General features: G+C 38.7%; 2 protein-coding genes across 3 annotated transcripts in view; one reads left to right on the top strand and one right to left on the bottom strand.

Annotated features, from left to right (window-relative positions):
* The window catches only part of LOC124260878 (F-box/WD repeat-containing protein 7-like), a 96,791-nt gene extending 93,418 nt beyond the window's left edge, over positions 1-3,373 (bottom strand). Inside the window, exons 1-3 of one of the 2 annotated variants that reach the window (XM_046695200.1) lie at positions 3,285-3,373; positions 2,680-2,856; positions 738-862 (exon numbers count right to left, since the gene is read on the bottom strand). In XM_046695200.1, coding sequence (XP_046551156.1) covers positions 738-862; positions 2,680-2,825 — 271 coding nt within the window. In that variant the 5' untranslated portion in view covers positions 2,826-2,856; positions 3,285-3,373. Of the gene's footprint in view, positions 1-737; positions 863-2,679; positions 2,857-3,239 lie in introns of both variants that reach the window. The other variant, XM_046695201.1, reaches the window with a different exon arrangement.
* A 255-nt stretch (positions 3,374-3,628) lies between these two features.
* LOC124260879 (UDP-GalNAc:beta-1,3-N-acetylgalactosaminyltransferase 2-like) overlaps positions 3,629-17,148 on the top strand; it is a 38,566-nt gene continuing 25,046 nt past the window's right edge. Inside the window, exons 1-5 of the mRNA XM_046695202.1 lie at positions 3,629-3,810; positions 4,926-5,046; positions 6,232-6,332; positions 7,059-7,147; positions 8,355-8,444. Of these exons, the coding sequence (XP_046551158.1) occupies positions 3,711-3,810; positions 4,926-5,046; positions 6,232-6,332; positions 7,059-7,147; positions 8,355-8,444 (501 nt within the window). The 5' untranslated portion in view covers positions 3,629-3,710. The remainder of the gene's footprint in view (positions 3,811-4,925; positions 5,047-6,231; positions 6,333-7,058; positions 7,148-8,354; positions 8,445-17,148) is intronic.

The raw sequence follows: 17,148 nt of genomic DNA on the forward strand, positions 1-17,148 counted from the left end.
ACTGTATATAGTGGAATACTGTTACTCTAGAACCATGCCATGAAAAGAAACAGGTGTCAACTTTAGGAAGGTCCATGCAGACAGTGTGTTTGTGAGTTGTTTAATGAAACGCTCAGCAATATTCCAGCTATATGGCAGCGGTCTGTGAATAATTCAGTCTGGACCACACAATCCAATAATCAGCATCATGATTGGTTGGGTGGTTGGTTTGTTGTTTAATGCCACACTCAGCAATATTCAAGCTATATGGCGACAGCCTATAAATAATCGAGTCTGGACCAGACAATCCAGTGATCAGCATCATGATTGGTTGGTTGGTTGTTTAACACCGCACTCAGCAAAATTCAAGCTATATGGCAGCCGTCTGTAAATAATTGAGCCTGGACCAGACAATCCAGTTATCAGCATCATGAGCATTGATGTACGTAATTGAGTTACGATGACATGTGTCAACCAAGTCAGCAAACTGGATCACCTGATCCCGTTAGTCGCCTTTTATGACAAGCATGGGTTACTGAAGACCAGTTCTAACCCAGATCTTCACTGGTAGATCAGCATCATGAGCATTGATCTATATAACTGGGATATGATGACATGTGTTCAGCAAATCAATTAAGAAAATTGTTATTCTACACAATCTAACTCAGACAAATTGGATAACCAGGGTTTTCACTGTATGTCACTGATAATCTGGATGTTTAGACTCTCTTCAGTAATCACTGTGACTATCAACTCACTCTGAAGGCTGAAAGTAGGCGAGGTCCCCGACACATTGCTAGCCTTGGGGTAGAGAGTTTCTTCATGGAGAATGTCGGTGTGCAAACCAAACTTGAGCCAGTGTCTGACCATGCAGTGATGTAGCCTACACATGCAGTACGGAGAGTACAGTAGACATGCAGTGACAAGTATAAGCAAATGAAAGAACAGTATAGTGACACATGCAGAGTTCATTCAAGACTGAGTATTTGGGGATATTACAAACATCCGTTCATTACAGGAACAACTAAATTTACAAACACATGCACGCACAAGATGTAATATTTCATTGCAAAGTCACTTTATGTACCAAAATGTCTACATGTATGTGTGTGTGAGAGTGGTCTGTTTCATTGAGGAAAATGTGTGTTACATTTAGGTCTGTTGAGGGGAGATAAATGTCATCCCAAGCAATGTTTTAACAACATGGTTTTGAATGCATGGGAGTGCCTCAAACATATAAAGATATTAAATCCCTTTATTAACATACTAAACATTTTTGTGTGTGACTAGACATTCATTGGAGCTTTCAGGATGATATTTGCAGATGTTATGTCTTTCACAGCTAAAAGCCTGATTCATTTCATTTCATGGTCTTTGCTTCTTCATGATGATTAGGATGGTAATAATTTATACAAAATTTCAAACTGCAATCTTAAATGACATGTGAAAAAAAAGAATACAATTTCGAAAATTTTAAAATATTAGAAAATATAATCATTACACTGAATAAGTTAACAATGTGCATGAAATGAACTCAAAAAACACATTAAAGAAAATAGGTGTACCCAGACAAAAAATCAACATGTTAGGATGTGGAAGTCTTGCCAGACTCACATCTCTTCCTGTTCTACAGCTAGGTTGCTGTACTTCATGTTCAGGTGGCCAAGAGGTGTGATATAAGAAAATTGTTGCAAGTATTGATTTTAGACTTGAACAAGAGTCATCAGAAGATGATAAATCCCCCAAAGTCTACAAATTCAAAAGGTCAAATCATCTGATGGAAACAGTGTCCTACAAAAATGATTTGTCTGACAAGAAGAATTCTTAACTAATTAACTACTCGCTGAGTAGTTATTGAACTATAGAAACAATACCATGTCATTGAGATTTGGAACTTTGTATTTGTGTATCAGCAACAGTTAACAATTTAGTTGTGTGTTTGTACTGAAGAAAAGTGGTAGTTTTGAAGATATACTCAGGAAAAGCACATTGGTGAGAGTTAAATCAAAGTGAACTTGCTGCCATGGAAATTGAAAAGAGAAAATTTCTGAAAAATAAATATTTAATAACCTGATTTCAATCTGTGCAAAGTGTCTTTAATAATTACCTGGTAGTTTCAGAGATATGGTCTGGGCAAATTTACTAATATGAGTCAAAATCAAACTTATTACTAAGGAAATAGATATGATCATGACAAATAATGTGTGCGTGTGTGTGTTATATGATGATTTATATGGAGAAGCATGTACAATGTGAATGACCCCCTTAAAATTGTGGTACAAAGTAAGTGCCCTCCACCCCCACCCCTTGCATGTCATGAACAAAATTGCTGACACCCCCTAGTACATGTGTACAAAATTGATTAACACCCCCACCCCACCCAGTACAAAATGGTGACCCAACACCACCTCCACCCCCTAAAAATCATCATCACCCCCTCTAGCCATTTCCCTTACAATATCAAATACTCTACAATACATACCGAAAGGTAAAAAGTTTCACCAGCAAACACATAAGATTATATGGTCTCTAGTTTCATAAAACTAAAAGAAAATGTGAAAAAAGCAGCTTTTCGGCTATATCTATCTCACTAAAGTATATGCAAGGTGAGGAAAACATGTTTGAATGTACTCTTGGCATCATTTTCATAATAGTCTCATAATGCATAATGCTGTAAACAATGTGGTGCATTTTATTTACCATAAGGGATTTATATTTGCCATCTCCCTCCATTTCACACAACACTGTGAGAAACTGGCCAGGTCTTTAGGTTCTAGATATGTCAACACTTTCGTACAAAGCTCCTGGGGAAGAACTTCAGAGAAGTCAGATGTCGACAGAGTCATTTTCGATGTATTTTGAAGTGGGGGATGTCACCTGAAATGATGAAATTTAGACAGCCTTGTTAAATGCAGTAATCTTATGTTGTCTTCTGGTTACTGGAAATTGGAGATTAAAGAAAAAATCACTTTAATTACTAGATAAAATGACTTTGAAATGGTTTGTGAAAAATCTACCTTAAGGCGGGGATGTTGGCTTCAAAGATGCTACATAAGATCTCATAGGACCAATCTCACTCCTATTACCGGGGTATAATATTAACTAGTTCATATGAATAAACTCGTATTCCAGTCGAGCACACCTTGGTATAGTGCAAAGTCGTCTAGTTATATGCTGGACTAAATATTAACCAAACCACTGGGAAATGCTACGCGACTTGGTCATTTTGCTTGCACTTTTTTAATTAAAAAAATGCATACAGATTCATATGATTAAGTAGACGCTATGATGTCACACATATCTACCGTATGGTTCCCGGAATTCAAAAACGAGAGAAAACCACAGAACGATGCCAGTAACTAAGCGCTGCTAACGACGCTATATGGAGAGGCCATTGTTGCTAAAATGCGAGCAGCAAATACGATTTTGATTGAACATACCTCATATTCTCAAGCTTACTTCATTAGACATTCCGTTACATACTTTGATTTTGACGATAGATTCATATCGGTATATATGTTGCAGTATAATATATTCATCCAAAACCCGTAAAATATACTATATAAGTATAAACTGGTGCATTTCGGTTATACGCTGATCCGGGAATTGAAAAAGCACACAATGTTTATAGAGGGCGCTTCCAAATGAACTTCCGGGCACTTGTCACATGTGTTGTGAGACTAGCGGGAATCAGCTGATTTAAATACCCCATTGGCGTCAATGTGTGACCAATGTGTTCGCGTACGTTTTTAGTTGTTTTTCTTAGCGGATTTATAATTTCTCTCCTCCTCAACTATGTACTGGACTCGCTGAAAGGTGTTGAAAAACATGGTAAGTAATTTCGTCCGAAATATCTACTGATGACGTTTCAAATGCGTTAATACTGTATATGTCATGTGTAATTGTTAACATGATTTACTTATCTTGATGGCATGTGTTGACATTGTATCACAGCGGGCAGTTAATTTTCTAGACAGGCCCAGGATAACAAGTGGTTGTCATTAACGATCAATGTAAGTGAGTGAATGAGTTCAGTTTTACGCCCCACTCAGCAATATTCCAGCTGTATGGCGGCGGTCTGTTAATAATCGAGTCTGGACCAGAGACTCCAGTGATCAACAGCATGAGCCTCAATCTACGCAGTTGGGAACTGATGACATGTGTCAACTAAGTCAGCGAGCCTGACTACCCGATCCCGTGACACCACTTACGACAAGCATACTGAAGATCAATTCTAACCAGGAGGTTCGGGGAATACAACTTTACGAGGGACAGATAAAACCCCCGTATTTCCCTCGACAGGATGTAATAACGCATTTATCTAGCCGATCGACTGACCTCAATGCAGCGCACGCTACTAAAGGCTTGGCGATGCATGCTTTTCTCACTTCGCGTGGTCGCGTGGAGGGATCATATGACTTTTGTACTCCCTGCTCGCGGATCGTGATGGGTGTACATGGTATTTTATCAGAGTCACGTGAACCATTCAAAACTCGACATTCTTACATGAGGCTGGATAATGTATTGTGTATCATGATCATCACATCAAATTGCAAATAATACCATAACCCAGCTAGTTGCAAACTCAGTGATAACTTATTGTTACTTGATTGGAATTTATACAAAAAGTATTTGGACTTTTTCTGCGTCCCTGTGGATGCGCTAATAAATTTCGTTGCGTCCATTGTCAATTTTTATGAGTATAGGACGCAGTAAATCCCTCTACTGCATGACTTCTTATTTTCTACTTTGCATGTCCTGCATTGATAAGTAACAGACAAGTTCAAGTCATAAACAATTGTTCTTTGTGAATATTTGATTATCATGACCATGAATAATGAACTGAACTTGTAAAGGATTATGAATACATTCACTGTATATGCGAGTGAATTGTATCATCCCTAGTATTCATATGTTCAGGGGTTAACATATCCAATTACTGGCAGGCAATGACAAGGAGACGCTAGACCTGGCGGTGTGCATTATGTCAGCAAGACACAACTTTCAACAAAGGCAAGCAATAAGAGAGACCTGGCTGATGGATCTCCCAATGATCACAAGCAAACAGTAAGTGGTCATTAGTAACCAGTACTGACTGCATACCTGGACTGAATGTATTGGAGATGTTGGTTTTATCCAGATGTTAAAGATACTAATGAATGAATCCCAAATTATATTGACAACGTTGCAAAGTATGTACCTTGAGCTGGATTAGAACTGGGTGCCTGATTTCAAAGTATAGTAATCTCAAGTACCTTCAGTATCAGTTCTTTACCAGACTGCATTGATTAATTGATGCATCAGTGCGTAGCCAATAAAGTCAGTTATATGATCCTAAGAATATAGGATGTTCTGTATCCATAGAACATATTTTACAAATCTGTTAGTAATATCTATAAGTCAAACATGTTAAAGGATCTTCAAGCTGGTATTTGCGTGAATAATGTTTGTTTGTCTTTATCATAATCTGTAAGGTTCTGATTTGGTTTATTATTTCACATGATATCGTTTGGGCGTAACGCAGTTGAAATTAAAGGGCAGATAATTACGGGTGACTGAGAGGGCAGATAATTACAGGTGACTAGTTTGTCTCGTGGCGACAAGCATGTCATATGAATCATGATCCATCATGTCAAGTATTGATGTCATGATATTGTTAAAATAACATTGATTTGAATTGAATGTTATTTTGAAAATATATTAATATTTCTTTTTCTTTTGGATTATAGAGAGTAACCTCTCTATATTTTATTCTAGATTTGTGTTGGACAAGAGGTTTTCATAATATATATTGAGAGAGAGTGTGCGAATATGGTTTTACACCACTTCTAGCAATATTCCAGCAATATTATTGTGAGGGACACCAGAAATGTGTTTCTCACAATGTGTCCATTTACAGAATCAAACCATGTCTTTGGCATCATGAATGAACGCTTTATACATCTGGCTCCCCCACAACTCCTTATTGTAACAAGAACAAAGCATCATGATAAACATAGATTGTGTTCAGTGTATCAATTGAGATATGACAGCATGCCTTGCAACAACAAATGCAAAACAATTACTTGGTCATGTCATCTTATTGGAATTCATATCATTCCTGTCATCCTAATGTCTTGGACAGCAACCTTTTTAACAATTCCAACTTACGTGGTAAAGAAACAGGATTGTTGACAAAGCAATTTAAAATCTTATAGAAAGATTATCGCGATTATGTAAAATATATAACTGAAACTTTTTGTCACATTTAAGTGTAAAGGCTTTCTTCGTTGTGGGAGATGCAGCCTGTGATATCCCACCTCCTGATCGACTTGACCCGCACACCTGTGAAGAGTGGACACCGGAGGTACCAGGTAAGTTGTCCCCTTGGGTGGCTCGGCATGTTCTTGTCAATCAGATAATTGCATGTGGATTGATGTCAGTTTCAACCAAGTAACTGTTAAAAAAGTATTGTATCATGTTGTTAAGTATAACAGGAACATTTCAAATTTAGTAGCAGTGCAAGATTTCAGTACACATTCTTGTTGAATTATTCTGTAGATTTGTTTATACTGCAGAGTACAGTAAAACAGAGTAGAATCTGGGTACCCACAGGACTACCAAGACCCATGTGTAGTCATGTTATATATTGTTTTATACCAGTAATGACTGACTGACTGACTGAATTTGGTTTTACGCCGCTTTTAGCAATATTCCAGCAACATCACGGTTGGGGACACCAGAAATGGGCTTCGCACATTGTACCCATGTGGGGATTCGAACCCGGGTCTTTGGCGCGTGACGAGCCAACGCTTTAACCACTAGGCCACCCCACCACCCCAATACCAGTTACACTTAGAGGTGTCACTATTTGGCACATCTTCTGACTTGTATGTGTTGGAGTAAAGTGTATGGTCATCTTCAGATCATGCTTGATCAGATCATTGTACATGTGTGTGTCTGAATATTTTAGGCCAGGTCTCAGGTAAAACAGTTCCCAATTCGACTTTTTGAATGAAACTTTTGAGACATGTAGTAGGTACTCAGTTAGTGAATTTGGACTTCTCCCACCCAACTCTTCCATCCAGTTTCTGTTGCAGACAATTCAGACATTGCGACTTTCTCCCTGCAAAAGATACACACAGAGGAAGTGTCCAGCCAAACTGTCATACGAAGATTAGCCATATCGGTAGATATACTCTGTCCTATTTGCTTAGAGATTGTGTTATGTTCTGTGATGTAGAGCATCATAAAAATGTGACTTTTTCCCATTCAATACTTTTAAACCTTTAAGAACATAGTACAGATGACAGATCACATATATCATTTTTATACCTATTATTTTATAAAGCTGTTGGTGTACTGGACAATGCATCAACAAAAAATAGTGGGAAATGTAGAATATTTACCTTTTCAGTTGACCCGTGAAGATCTGGGTTAGAATTGGTCTTCAGTAACCCATGCTTGTTGTAAGAGGTGATTAATGGGATCAAGTGGCCAGGCTCGTAGACTTGGTTGACACATGTCATCGTATCCTAATTGCGTAGATTGATGCTCATGCTGTTGAACACTGGATTGTCTGTTCCAGACTCGATTATTTACAGGCCGCACTGCAGAAACACTGCCGAGTGAGGTGTTAAACAACAAACAAACAAACCTGTTCAGTTTACTGTTGTTTGTTTCACTACTTAATGAAAGTGACTGAAACAGACATAAAATATTCACAAACTCTTCCTAAATAATTTATACAAGAAACTGTTTCCAATGTTTCCACCCCAGTGGCTGAGTGATTAGACGGTTCAGTTTGAATATTTTTTCTTTTGTCTTCATGTTTGATGTAGTTGTTCAGTGTGGTGTTAAGCTTGACTAAGAAATTACTCATGCTACTGAAATATTTCCTTTTATACAAAGTAACCCGTGAAGGTCTGGGTTAGAATGAACCTTCAGTAACCCAAGCTTGCCATAAGAGGCGACTAACGGGATCGGGTGGCAAGGCTTGCTGGCTTGGTTGACACGTGTCATTGGTCCCTAGTTGCGCAGATCGATGCTCATGCTGTTGGTCACTGGATTGTCTGGTCCAGACTCGATTATTTACAGACCACCGCCATATAGCTGGAATATTGCTGAGTGCGACGTAAAACTAAACTCACTCACTCACTTTATACAAAGTGTACTTCACACAAGTACTGTATACTGGTGGTACCTAGTGATCTCAAGCAGTTGTCCAAATGTCCATTATGACACTTCCTTCCTGGGAGCTGGCAGCATAAAACTGACATTAGCCTGGACCACACCTCCACACCTCCACGACTCCACACCTCCACACCTCCACACCTCCACACCTCCCCTGAGACAATGTGTCTGATCTGACAAATTTGATTTTTCTATGGTTTCAGGTTTTGCACCCTGTTACATTCAAAAGACTAGGCATCCGACATACCTTCAAAGGGCCGGTGTCTGTCACTCTGTGGGATGGTGTAACAGATGTAAGTTGTCTCAGTATATCTCTCCCTTGGTGATTCCATCTCAAAAGAAAACCCAAGTAGCTCATGCATGTTAAACAAACTGGGGCCATCGGTCTCGGTAAATGAGGTTGTTGTGTGTCATTGGCTTCCTTGATCCACCTTGGATGTTGAATACTCTTACATTGAACAACATTCCCTCAAGATTAGGTCAATCTTATCACTGAAAAACTCATCTTCTTCTTGGAAATAAATCTTTGAAACATTATTGCAATATGTACTTAACTGGTTGAATCAAATATTATTGCACTCATATGTTTATAGAGCAAGAATCTAACCTGTATCACACGGACAATATTCAAACATGGTACTAATTACAGAATCTAGACACTAGTTCCGTGAGCCCATTACATCTTCCATTGAGTTGTTCTACACACCTGTGAGAGTTATTTGTTGCCATTCAAAGTTGGCATTTTGTATGGAAAGGTAAGATATGAATATAATTTACCCAAAACTGACATTTAAAAAAATGGAGATATGTTTAGATTTTGTCATTTTTCATTTTTATGCAGCATTCGTGCATGCTTTGGATTTTATGTTCTCTTTTAGAATGATATTATTATTTGTTCATTTATCCAAAGGGAGTTAAGGTGTTTGGCTTCTAACCATCAACAGAAATCAGGATTGTCTCCCTTTGACTGTCTTTGGTAAAGATGAGTTCATGCTCGTGGAAAAATTGCATGAGGCGTTAATGTGCATAAATATCCAGGAAACATAATCTTTGCTCTTTATTATGTTATAACTGTGCTCTTTCTTATTCATGTACATACCAGGGCCCATTGTACAACAAACCTCAGTGAACAAGACAAATGAAAAAATCAAATTCATGAACTCAGATAAAGGTATAAGTCACTGGACAAGAGGGCAGGGAATCCAGATTAAGAAGGTTTTGCACAAGTAAGGATTCACTGTAAGCTTCATGTGTGTTTGGGCTATAGGATCATCAGGCCATGATGAGTATGGCATACAGCTTAAATACTGTCAGAGCATGACTTTTACGATATTTCAGTATTTATTACACAAGCAAATATCACACAGCCAGTGGTGACTGAACTGGTTTTTTTAAACATTTAAATAGGATGTGTCGCTTCTGCCTCGTCACAGAAGGAACATTGATGAGAATTGTACAATATTGTGGAAAAACTGTGTATGTGAATGTGAGTGATGGAGATTGAAGGTTTGGAATGGTTAAATTATAATAGCAATGGTTTTGAAACTGAAATATTTAGTTTTGATAATCATGCATATGTTCTCTCTGTCGAATCCTATTCAGAGTGTATCATTAATTAACTCACTCTCCAACTAGTTATATTGTGAGCAGATCAGTTATTAACTCACTCTCCAACTAGTCATATTCTGAATAGATCAGTAATTAACTCACTCTCCAACTAGTCATATTCTGAGTCAATCATTAATCAACTCATTCTCTACCTGGTCATATTAGATCATTAACTGACTCACAGCCTAACTAATCCTATTCTGAGTAGATTTCATATCAACTTGCTCTCTAACTAATCATACTTATTGTACTTTTCATGGAAGCTGCCCCTATTTTGAATTTTCCACAACATGATTAAAAATATCACTAATTTCATTTGTAAAGGTCATGAGTTAAATTCTAGGTTGATAATAACTAAAACAGAATGTGATATACATCTTAGATCAAGTTTGTGATGCCAATAAAGGCTTGACTCTAATCGATATCTTTAATTTGATTTCACAATATTGCTTATTTTGATGCTTGATATCTATACTGGTAAATGAATTTTTGATTTAATGAACAGAAAGAATACAGTTGTTTCTGTCTGTGCACATAAAGTAATCTAACTTGCTATATACAAAGCTGATTGACATATTTAAATTTCAAAGAAGATAAGGATTTGGATGATTAAAGGGGAAGTTATGGAAATTTGAAGTTGTCAGCAGTAGTCAGCAGATATTTGCTGTAGTCAGCAGTAGTCAGCAGAGATTTGCTGTAGTCAGTAAAAGTAATGTTTACATGAAAGACTCAGGTGGTTTAATTTATCTTGCAATTTGAATCTGTACATTGACAGTAAAATCTCTTGGTTCAATTGAATAAAATTGAATGGTAACCTTGTGGTTAAAGCGTTCACTTGTCACGCTGAAGACCCAGGTTCGATTCCCACATGGGTACAACTGAAACAAACACAAGAAAAACTAAGTATGTGACAAAATTCTCTTTTTGCTCAAGCCTTTGAACATTACTAAACATTCCTTATAAAACTGACCATGTAAAAATCAACATGAGCTGACCTATGAAGACTTAAAGGTTATTACTCATATAATATTTAATATACAATCACTCATATATACCAGCAACCGGAAATTCTTTGATAAATTCTAGAGATCAAAGCTGCATGTAATTCAGTACTGATGACGTCGTTAAAATTGTTGAAATAAGTTCCTGGAGACTGAAGGGCAAATTTGAATCAACAACAAGGTTGCACACAATAGATAGACTGGACAGAAACAGGGGCTTGGTGGTCACAACGAACAGACAGACACAATGACTCAGCAGAAACAATGGCTTGGTGGACACAATGACTGGGCAGAAACAATGGCTTGGTGGGCACAATGACTGGGCAGAAACAATGGCTTGGTGGGCACAATGACTGGGCAGAAACAATGGCTTGGTGGGCACAATGACTGGGCAGAAACAATGGCTTGGTGGGCACAATGGCTTGGTGGACACAAACAATGGCAATGGTGGTGCACAATGACTGGGACTGGGAAAACAATGGCTTGGTGGGCACAATGACTGGGCAGAAACAATGGCTTGACAATGACTGGGCAGAAACAATGGCTTGGTGGTCACAATGACTGGGTGGAAACAATGGCTTGGTGGGCTGGGCAGAAACAATGACTGGGCAGAAACAATGGCTTGCACAATGACTGGTGGAAACAATGACTGGGCAGAAACAATGGCTTGGGAAACAATGACTGGGCACAACAATGACTGGGCAGAAACAATGGCTTGGTGGACACAATGACTGGGCAGAAACAATGGCTTGGTGGGCACAATGACTGGGCAGAAACAATGGCTTGGTGCTTGGTGGAACAATGACTGGGCAAGAAACAATGGCTTGCAGGCACAATGACTGGAGCAGAAACAATGGGCAGTAAATGACAATGGCTGGGACACAATGACTGGGCAGAAACAATGACTTGGTGGACACAATGACTGGGCATGGTGGACACAATGCTGGGCAGTGGGCACAATGACTGGGCAGAAACAATGGCTTAGGTGGACACAATGACTGGGCAGAAACAATGGCTTGGTGGGCACAATGACTGGGCAGAAACAATGGCAGGGAAACAATGGCTTGGTGGGTCACAATGACTGGGCAGAAACAATGGCTTGGTGGTCACAATGACTGGGCAGAAACAATGGCTTGGTAGTCACAATGACTGGGCAGAAACAATGGCTTGGTGGACACAATGACTGGGCAGAAACAATGGCTTGGTGGACACAATGACTGGGCAGAAACAATGGCTTGGTGGGCACAATGACTGGGCAGAAACAATGGCTTGGTGGACACAATGACTGGGCAGAAACAATGGCTTGGTGGGCACAATGACTGGGCAGAAACAATGGCTTGGTGGACACAATGACTGGGAGTCAGAAACAATGGCTTGGGTGGGCACAATGACTGGGACTGGGAGAAACAATGGCTTGGTGGTCACAATGACTGACTGGGAAGAATGACTTGGTGGTCACAATGCTGGGCAAAAACAATGGCTTGGTGGAGACAATGGCTTGGTGGTCACAATGACTGGGTAGAAACAATGGCTTGGTGGTCACAATGACTGGGCATAAACAATGGCTTGGTGGACACAATGACTGGGCAGAAACAATGGCTCGGTTGACACAAACAATGACTCGGTTGACACAATGACAGGGTAGATACATCATGTACTGTCCACAGCAAATGGTTTGAAACATTTCCTCCTAGTGAAGCCCAGAACTCTTGTATATCTGGCTATGTCCATTACCACATTCCTAAAACTGCTAATTTGCCATTGACATTTAACAGGGAGATCCATCTGCAGGTTACCTGATTGTGGTGACAGTCAGTAATGATGAGAGTTTGCAGAAAATTGATACATAGAAAACCGAATGACATTTTCAATTAACAAAATGGATTGAAAATATACACTGAACAATTTACATTACAAAATAGTGTATCAACATGATTAACAATGTATAAACTGGCAGACTATATGGATATGTTGAAATGCTGTTCCTGGTGGGGTGTGCATACAGTATTGTTTTTGCTTTGGGGGAAAAAATCAAAACACAAAGTCTGTATGTTGGTTGAATACACATCAGATCCCTCCACACACCTGCATCTTCAGACAGAGAGTCTGCACAAGAAACTTGGATATCGGTCATTTTTGGGTTTACCTTTCATACTGATGAAGACATCAGAAACATTCCTTTGTCAATGATGCCATGAAATCTTTAACAGTATGGTATTGCATTCATGAAGGATTCAGTGGGTATGCAGTGGTTAAAGAAATTATTTGTATTTTATTGGAAGAACTGTTTGTTTTAACAATAACCATGAATAGATTGTTTGCTAGTTTTCAGTATTATCCAATTGCTGGACCCTTTGTCTGATTGAATCTGTTTTGGCTGATAATCGAGTCTTGAATGCTTTCAATCGATCTTGAGAGATATTCCATCCTATGATACGCAAAAAAACGTCATTCATTTGATATCTGTAAATTAAGTAACTGAACAACCCCAAGCTGATATGCTGTGATGTAACTGGAACACTGGAATTTGAATCACTTTAGGATAGTCAGCACTTGTTCAGTTTTGCTTAAAGCCTCATGTGTAGTTGATAGATCATCAATCAACTGAATTAATACTAATGAATTAAAAGTACTACTGCTTGTATCATGCCATTTGTACTGTATGACTGATTCACTGTTCCAAGGTTTTACCTTCAGGCACTATCTCACTGGGAACGTGTAAATGGTGAAATGGTCCAAGTCTGCGGAAAACTGTAGGGTTTTACTAAAACATTTAAATGATTTACCAAACTGGTTCCCTGATTGCTGAAAGACAATTGTCTATCATTTTGTTTCTACTGTGAACTACATACATGTCCCCAATGAGGGGAATATGTTCCCAGAATGTTACAGACAAGTTGCATGATGCATCCTTGTGATACTGTGGTATGTAATAATTACCAAAACGGAAAGAAGTGCTGTCCCATTCATCCTCTTTTATAAAATCTGTACAGTGCCGATCCATTTGTTCAAGTCCCATGAGAATAAAGCATCTATATTTATGTCCAAACTAGCACTTAATATTTGATACCATTAAGTCTAACCCATCAATGCCATCATCCTTTGGGGCTTCATAGAGCAATGTCCGCTCAGAGGGTATATAGACATAACCAAATGTGAAATCAGATCCATGTACGTGAGGACCTAGTTCAACAGAAAGGAGAGTTGTCCAACTGTAGGAGGACCTTGATGACTCACACAAAAACTCTCTACATGTACTCGGGACAGTGGGGTAGCCTAGTGGTTAAAGCATTCGCTCGTCACACCGAAGACCCGGTTCAATTCCCCATTTGGGTACAATGTGTGAAGCCCATTTTTGGTGTCCCCCGAAGTGATATTGCTTGAATATTGCTAAAACGGGTGTAAAACCAAACTCAGTCTGTCAGTCAGTCTACATGTACTCAGCAACTCCACCACAGTATAAGCAGAATGGCTTCAACCTTTGCTTTGAAGGTATTCTAAATATATTTGTGACATTTTACAATGTCTCAGTTGCTGCAACATTTAAGCCATGGGTAAAAGTGTAATCAAGTGTGTGACTCGATACTCATAAAGATATTTAGGTTAGCCCTTTGGACTTGAGTGTGCCAAGAAAAATAAGTTCATCAAAGTCTTGGTGAATGTCATTTCACCAAGGCCAATAAGTTTGAAAGTTTCTTTCCATTGAGACCATAATTATCATATTATTTTTCTCATTTCTATTGTTTAAGTTTGACAGGGTGTTTTGTGAATTTTACTGTGTATAAAGGATTTGTCATGACTTTCCATGTGTTGGTTCATTGTCCTTGTGTGAAGAAACTCTTAGAAGATATAGCTACTCTATTTTCAATTTTGCGGTCCTTTATCGTTAAATCAACGATAAAGGACCGCAAAATTGAAAACAGAGTAGCTTTATCTCCATTCTAGCACGACTGATAAATGTTTTAAAACCGAACTGTTTGGCGCGCAAGAACACAAGGCGTGAAGGGGCCTTTTTCCTGGAAATCGCTTGGAATCGTCACGTTGAGGGACAGGTTGTGTAATGAACAAAATAAGACATTTTCAACATTTCAGGAAGCAGTATGCTTGTATTTGTAACAAGTAGCATACATTAATAAAAGACATACACTTTATACTGTGAACAAGTACAATTATTTGATTTTTCTCACGCGAATTATTGATGTCCCCTACTGTATGGGAATCGACTCGCCCCAATTCAAGGCGTGAACTCGCTAAGTTTAGTGACTTTATTCACGGATATAATTGTTGATAACCACCCTACTATTCCCAATTTGTAAAAGACCTGACATGCCACGTTTTATGTGTGATACATGGACAGTGGAAGTGGAAGGACTGGGCATTACGGCCGGGACAGAAGCGGTCAGGTTAGGACGTGTGGGGCGACGTCGGCGTGTGTTGTCGACGTCATGCCCGCTAGATCTAGATCCAGTTGAATACTGCCGCTTTTGCGCTGCTAACGAATTTTCCAGCTTCGTAGTTTGTTCACTGAGAATACTAACAAGAAATTCTTCTTCAAACCATTCACTTTTTTACTTCAAAAACATAACAAATGCTGCCAAGGTAGAAACCGCCGATGTCCGACATGTTTGTTTACAAACAAAAGGGTCAACGAGTTCATTGTATTTATACGCGGTGAATTGGTCACTTTAATTAGCGGTCTTAAACTGCCACATAGGTACGGTTTTTGATGACCTCTCAGCCAATCAGAATCGAGTATCACACAATGTCGTGCTAGAATCATGAATATTGTCACAAAATATTGTTGATAAATTACAATTTCTCAAGAACTTGTTTTGACTTATTAATGAGACCCAATTTCATTTCTGAATCATTTCATGAATCCTTTCTGAATTTACTTTGTGAATCATAATAACTTTAATGGTGTTTATCACATTTATTTGTGGTTTCAAATAAGACACATTATCACAAGGTATTGCTAAAAAAATGGGATTTCTGATTTGCCCTTCAGGCTCCAGGAACTTATTTCAACAATTTTAACCACGTCATCAGTACTGAATTACATGCAGCTTTGAAGTCTGGAATGTATCAAAGAATTTCCGGGTTGCTGGTATATATGTGTGATTGTATATTAAATATTATATGAGTAATAACCTTTAAGTCCTCATAGGTCAGCTCATGTTGATTTGTATATGGTTAGTTTTAAAACAAATGGATTGAAATATTCAAAGGCTTGTTTGAGCAAAAACAGAATTCTGTAATGGAGTATATTGACCTTTTCAATTATTTATGGATACATTTATTTCCATGACATCAGAACCTGTTCCATTCAGATGCTGCTGTTTTGCATTCATTGAAAGTATATGATATCATTCAAGAGGACTTGCATACAAATTGTTGGGATTATTTCTAAAATGAAACCCAAAGGTCATTTGAAGTGCAAGTCTCACTTGTGTAATTAACTTTGCTGAATTGTATAGATTGTAACATCTTGGATGCAAATATTTTATTCAAAATGTTGAAAGCAGTGTGTAAATATTTTTTTATTTATTTATTCTGTCAGTTGCAAAGGCTGAAATGGAATTACTTCTACAGCAGAGCCTGCATATACAGAAGCTCCTTTTAGAAGTAACATATGTTACATTTGGGGTTACGCTTGCTTAGTAAAGTACAGATTCTAGTACTTTTGTTGGGTTGAATCACATACAGGATTCGAACCCACACCCTCAGAGTCAGGCACCTAATCACCAGCACACAAAGTCAGCCTTAGACACGTTAATTTCCTGACTAGCATGACCCTCTAACTCAACCTAGCAATGGTCTCACCCATTTTTCAGATTTGAAGTTTGTTAGGTATATGTCAAAACCATGTCACAGTTGGGTTCAACCACCATCCCATGCTTGTCACCCAATAAAAAAAAATAAAACATAACAATAGTTCAGTTAAGGTGACGAGAGTCAAGAGGTTCAGGCGTGGATCCAGGATTTTGGAGAAGGTGGGGGTGCACATAAATCATAAAGTCCAAAGGGTAGGGGGAAATGATCCTCAGGGAGAGGTCTGGATCCGCCCCCTGAGGTTGTTGATGGGGAAGAGCAGCACCAAAGTCCAGCTGAACAGTTTTCATCTTGTTCGCTTTCTCAGACCTTGGTGAGCTGCAAGATGTTTGGGTGTTGGCATAACAGCCCGGGATTGTTGAATCCTTCTAGACTGTTGTTGGTTCTTGGACTGAATGTCTCCAGTAGTTTCATACCGTAGCCCAGGTAGTGACAATGTAATCATTTGAGTGGAGAGCAGATGACTTTATCCATAAAGTATCTTACTTTCTTAGCACATCTTGGCAGTTGTTAATAGCCTCTATCCATTCTGAATGTGAGGTATGGGAAGAATGGG

The sequence above is a fragment of the Haliotis rubra genome, unplaced genomic scaffold, assembly GCF_003918875.1.
Source record: "Haliotis rubra isolate DU_JTF1 unplaced genomic scaffold, ASM391887v1 Scf78, whole genome shotgun sequence".
In the NCBI taxonomy this organism is placed as follows: domain Eukaryota; kingdom Metazoa; phylum Mollusca; class Gastropoda; order Lepetellida; family Haliotidae; genus Haliotis; species Haliotis rubra.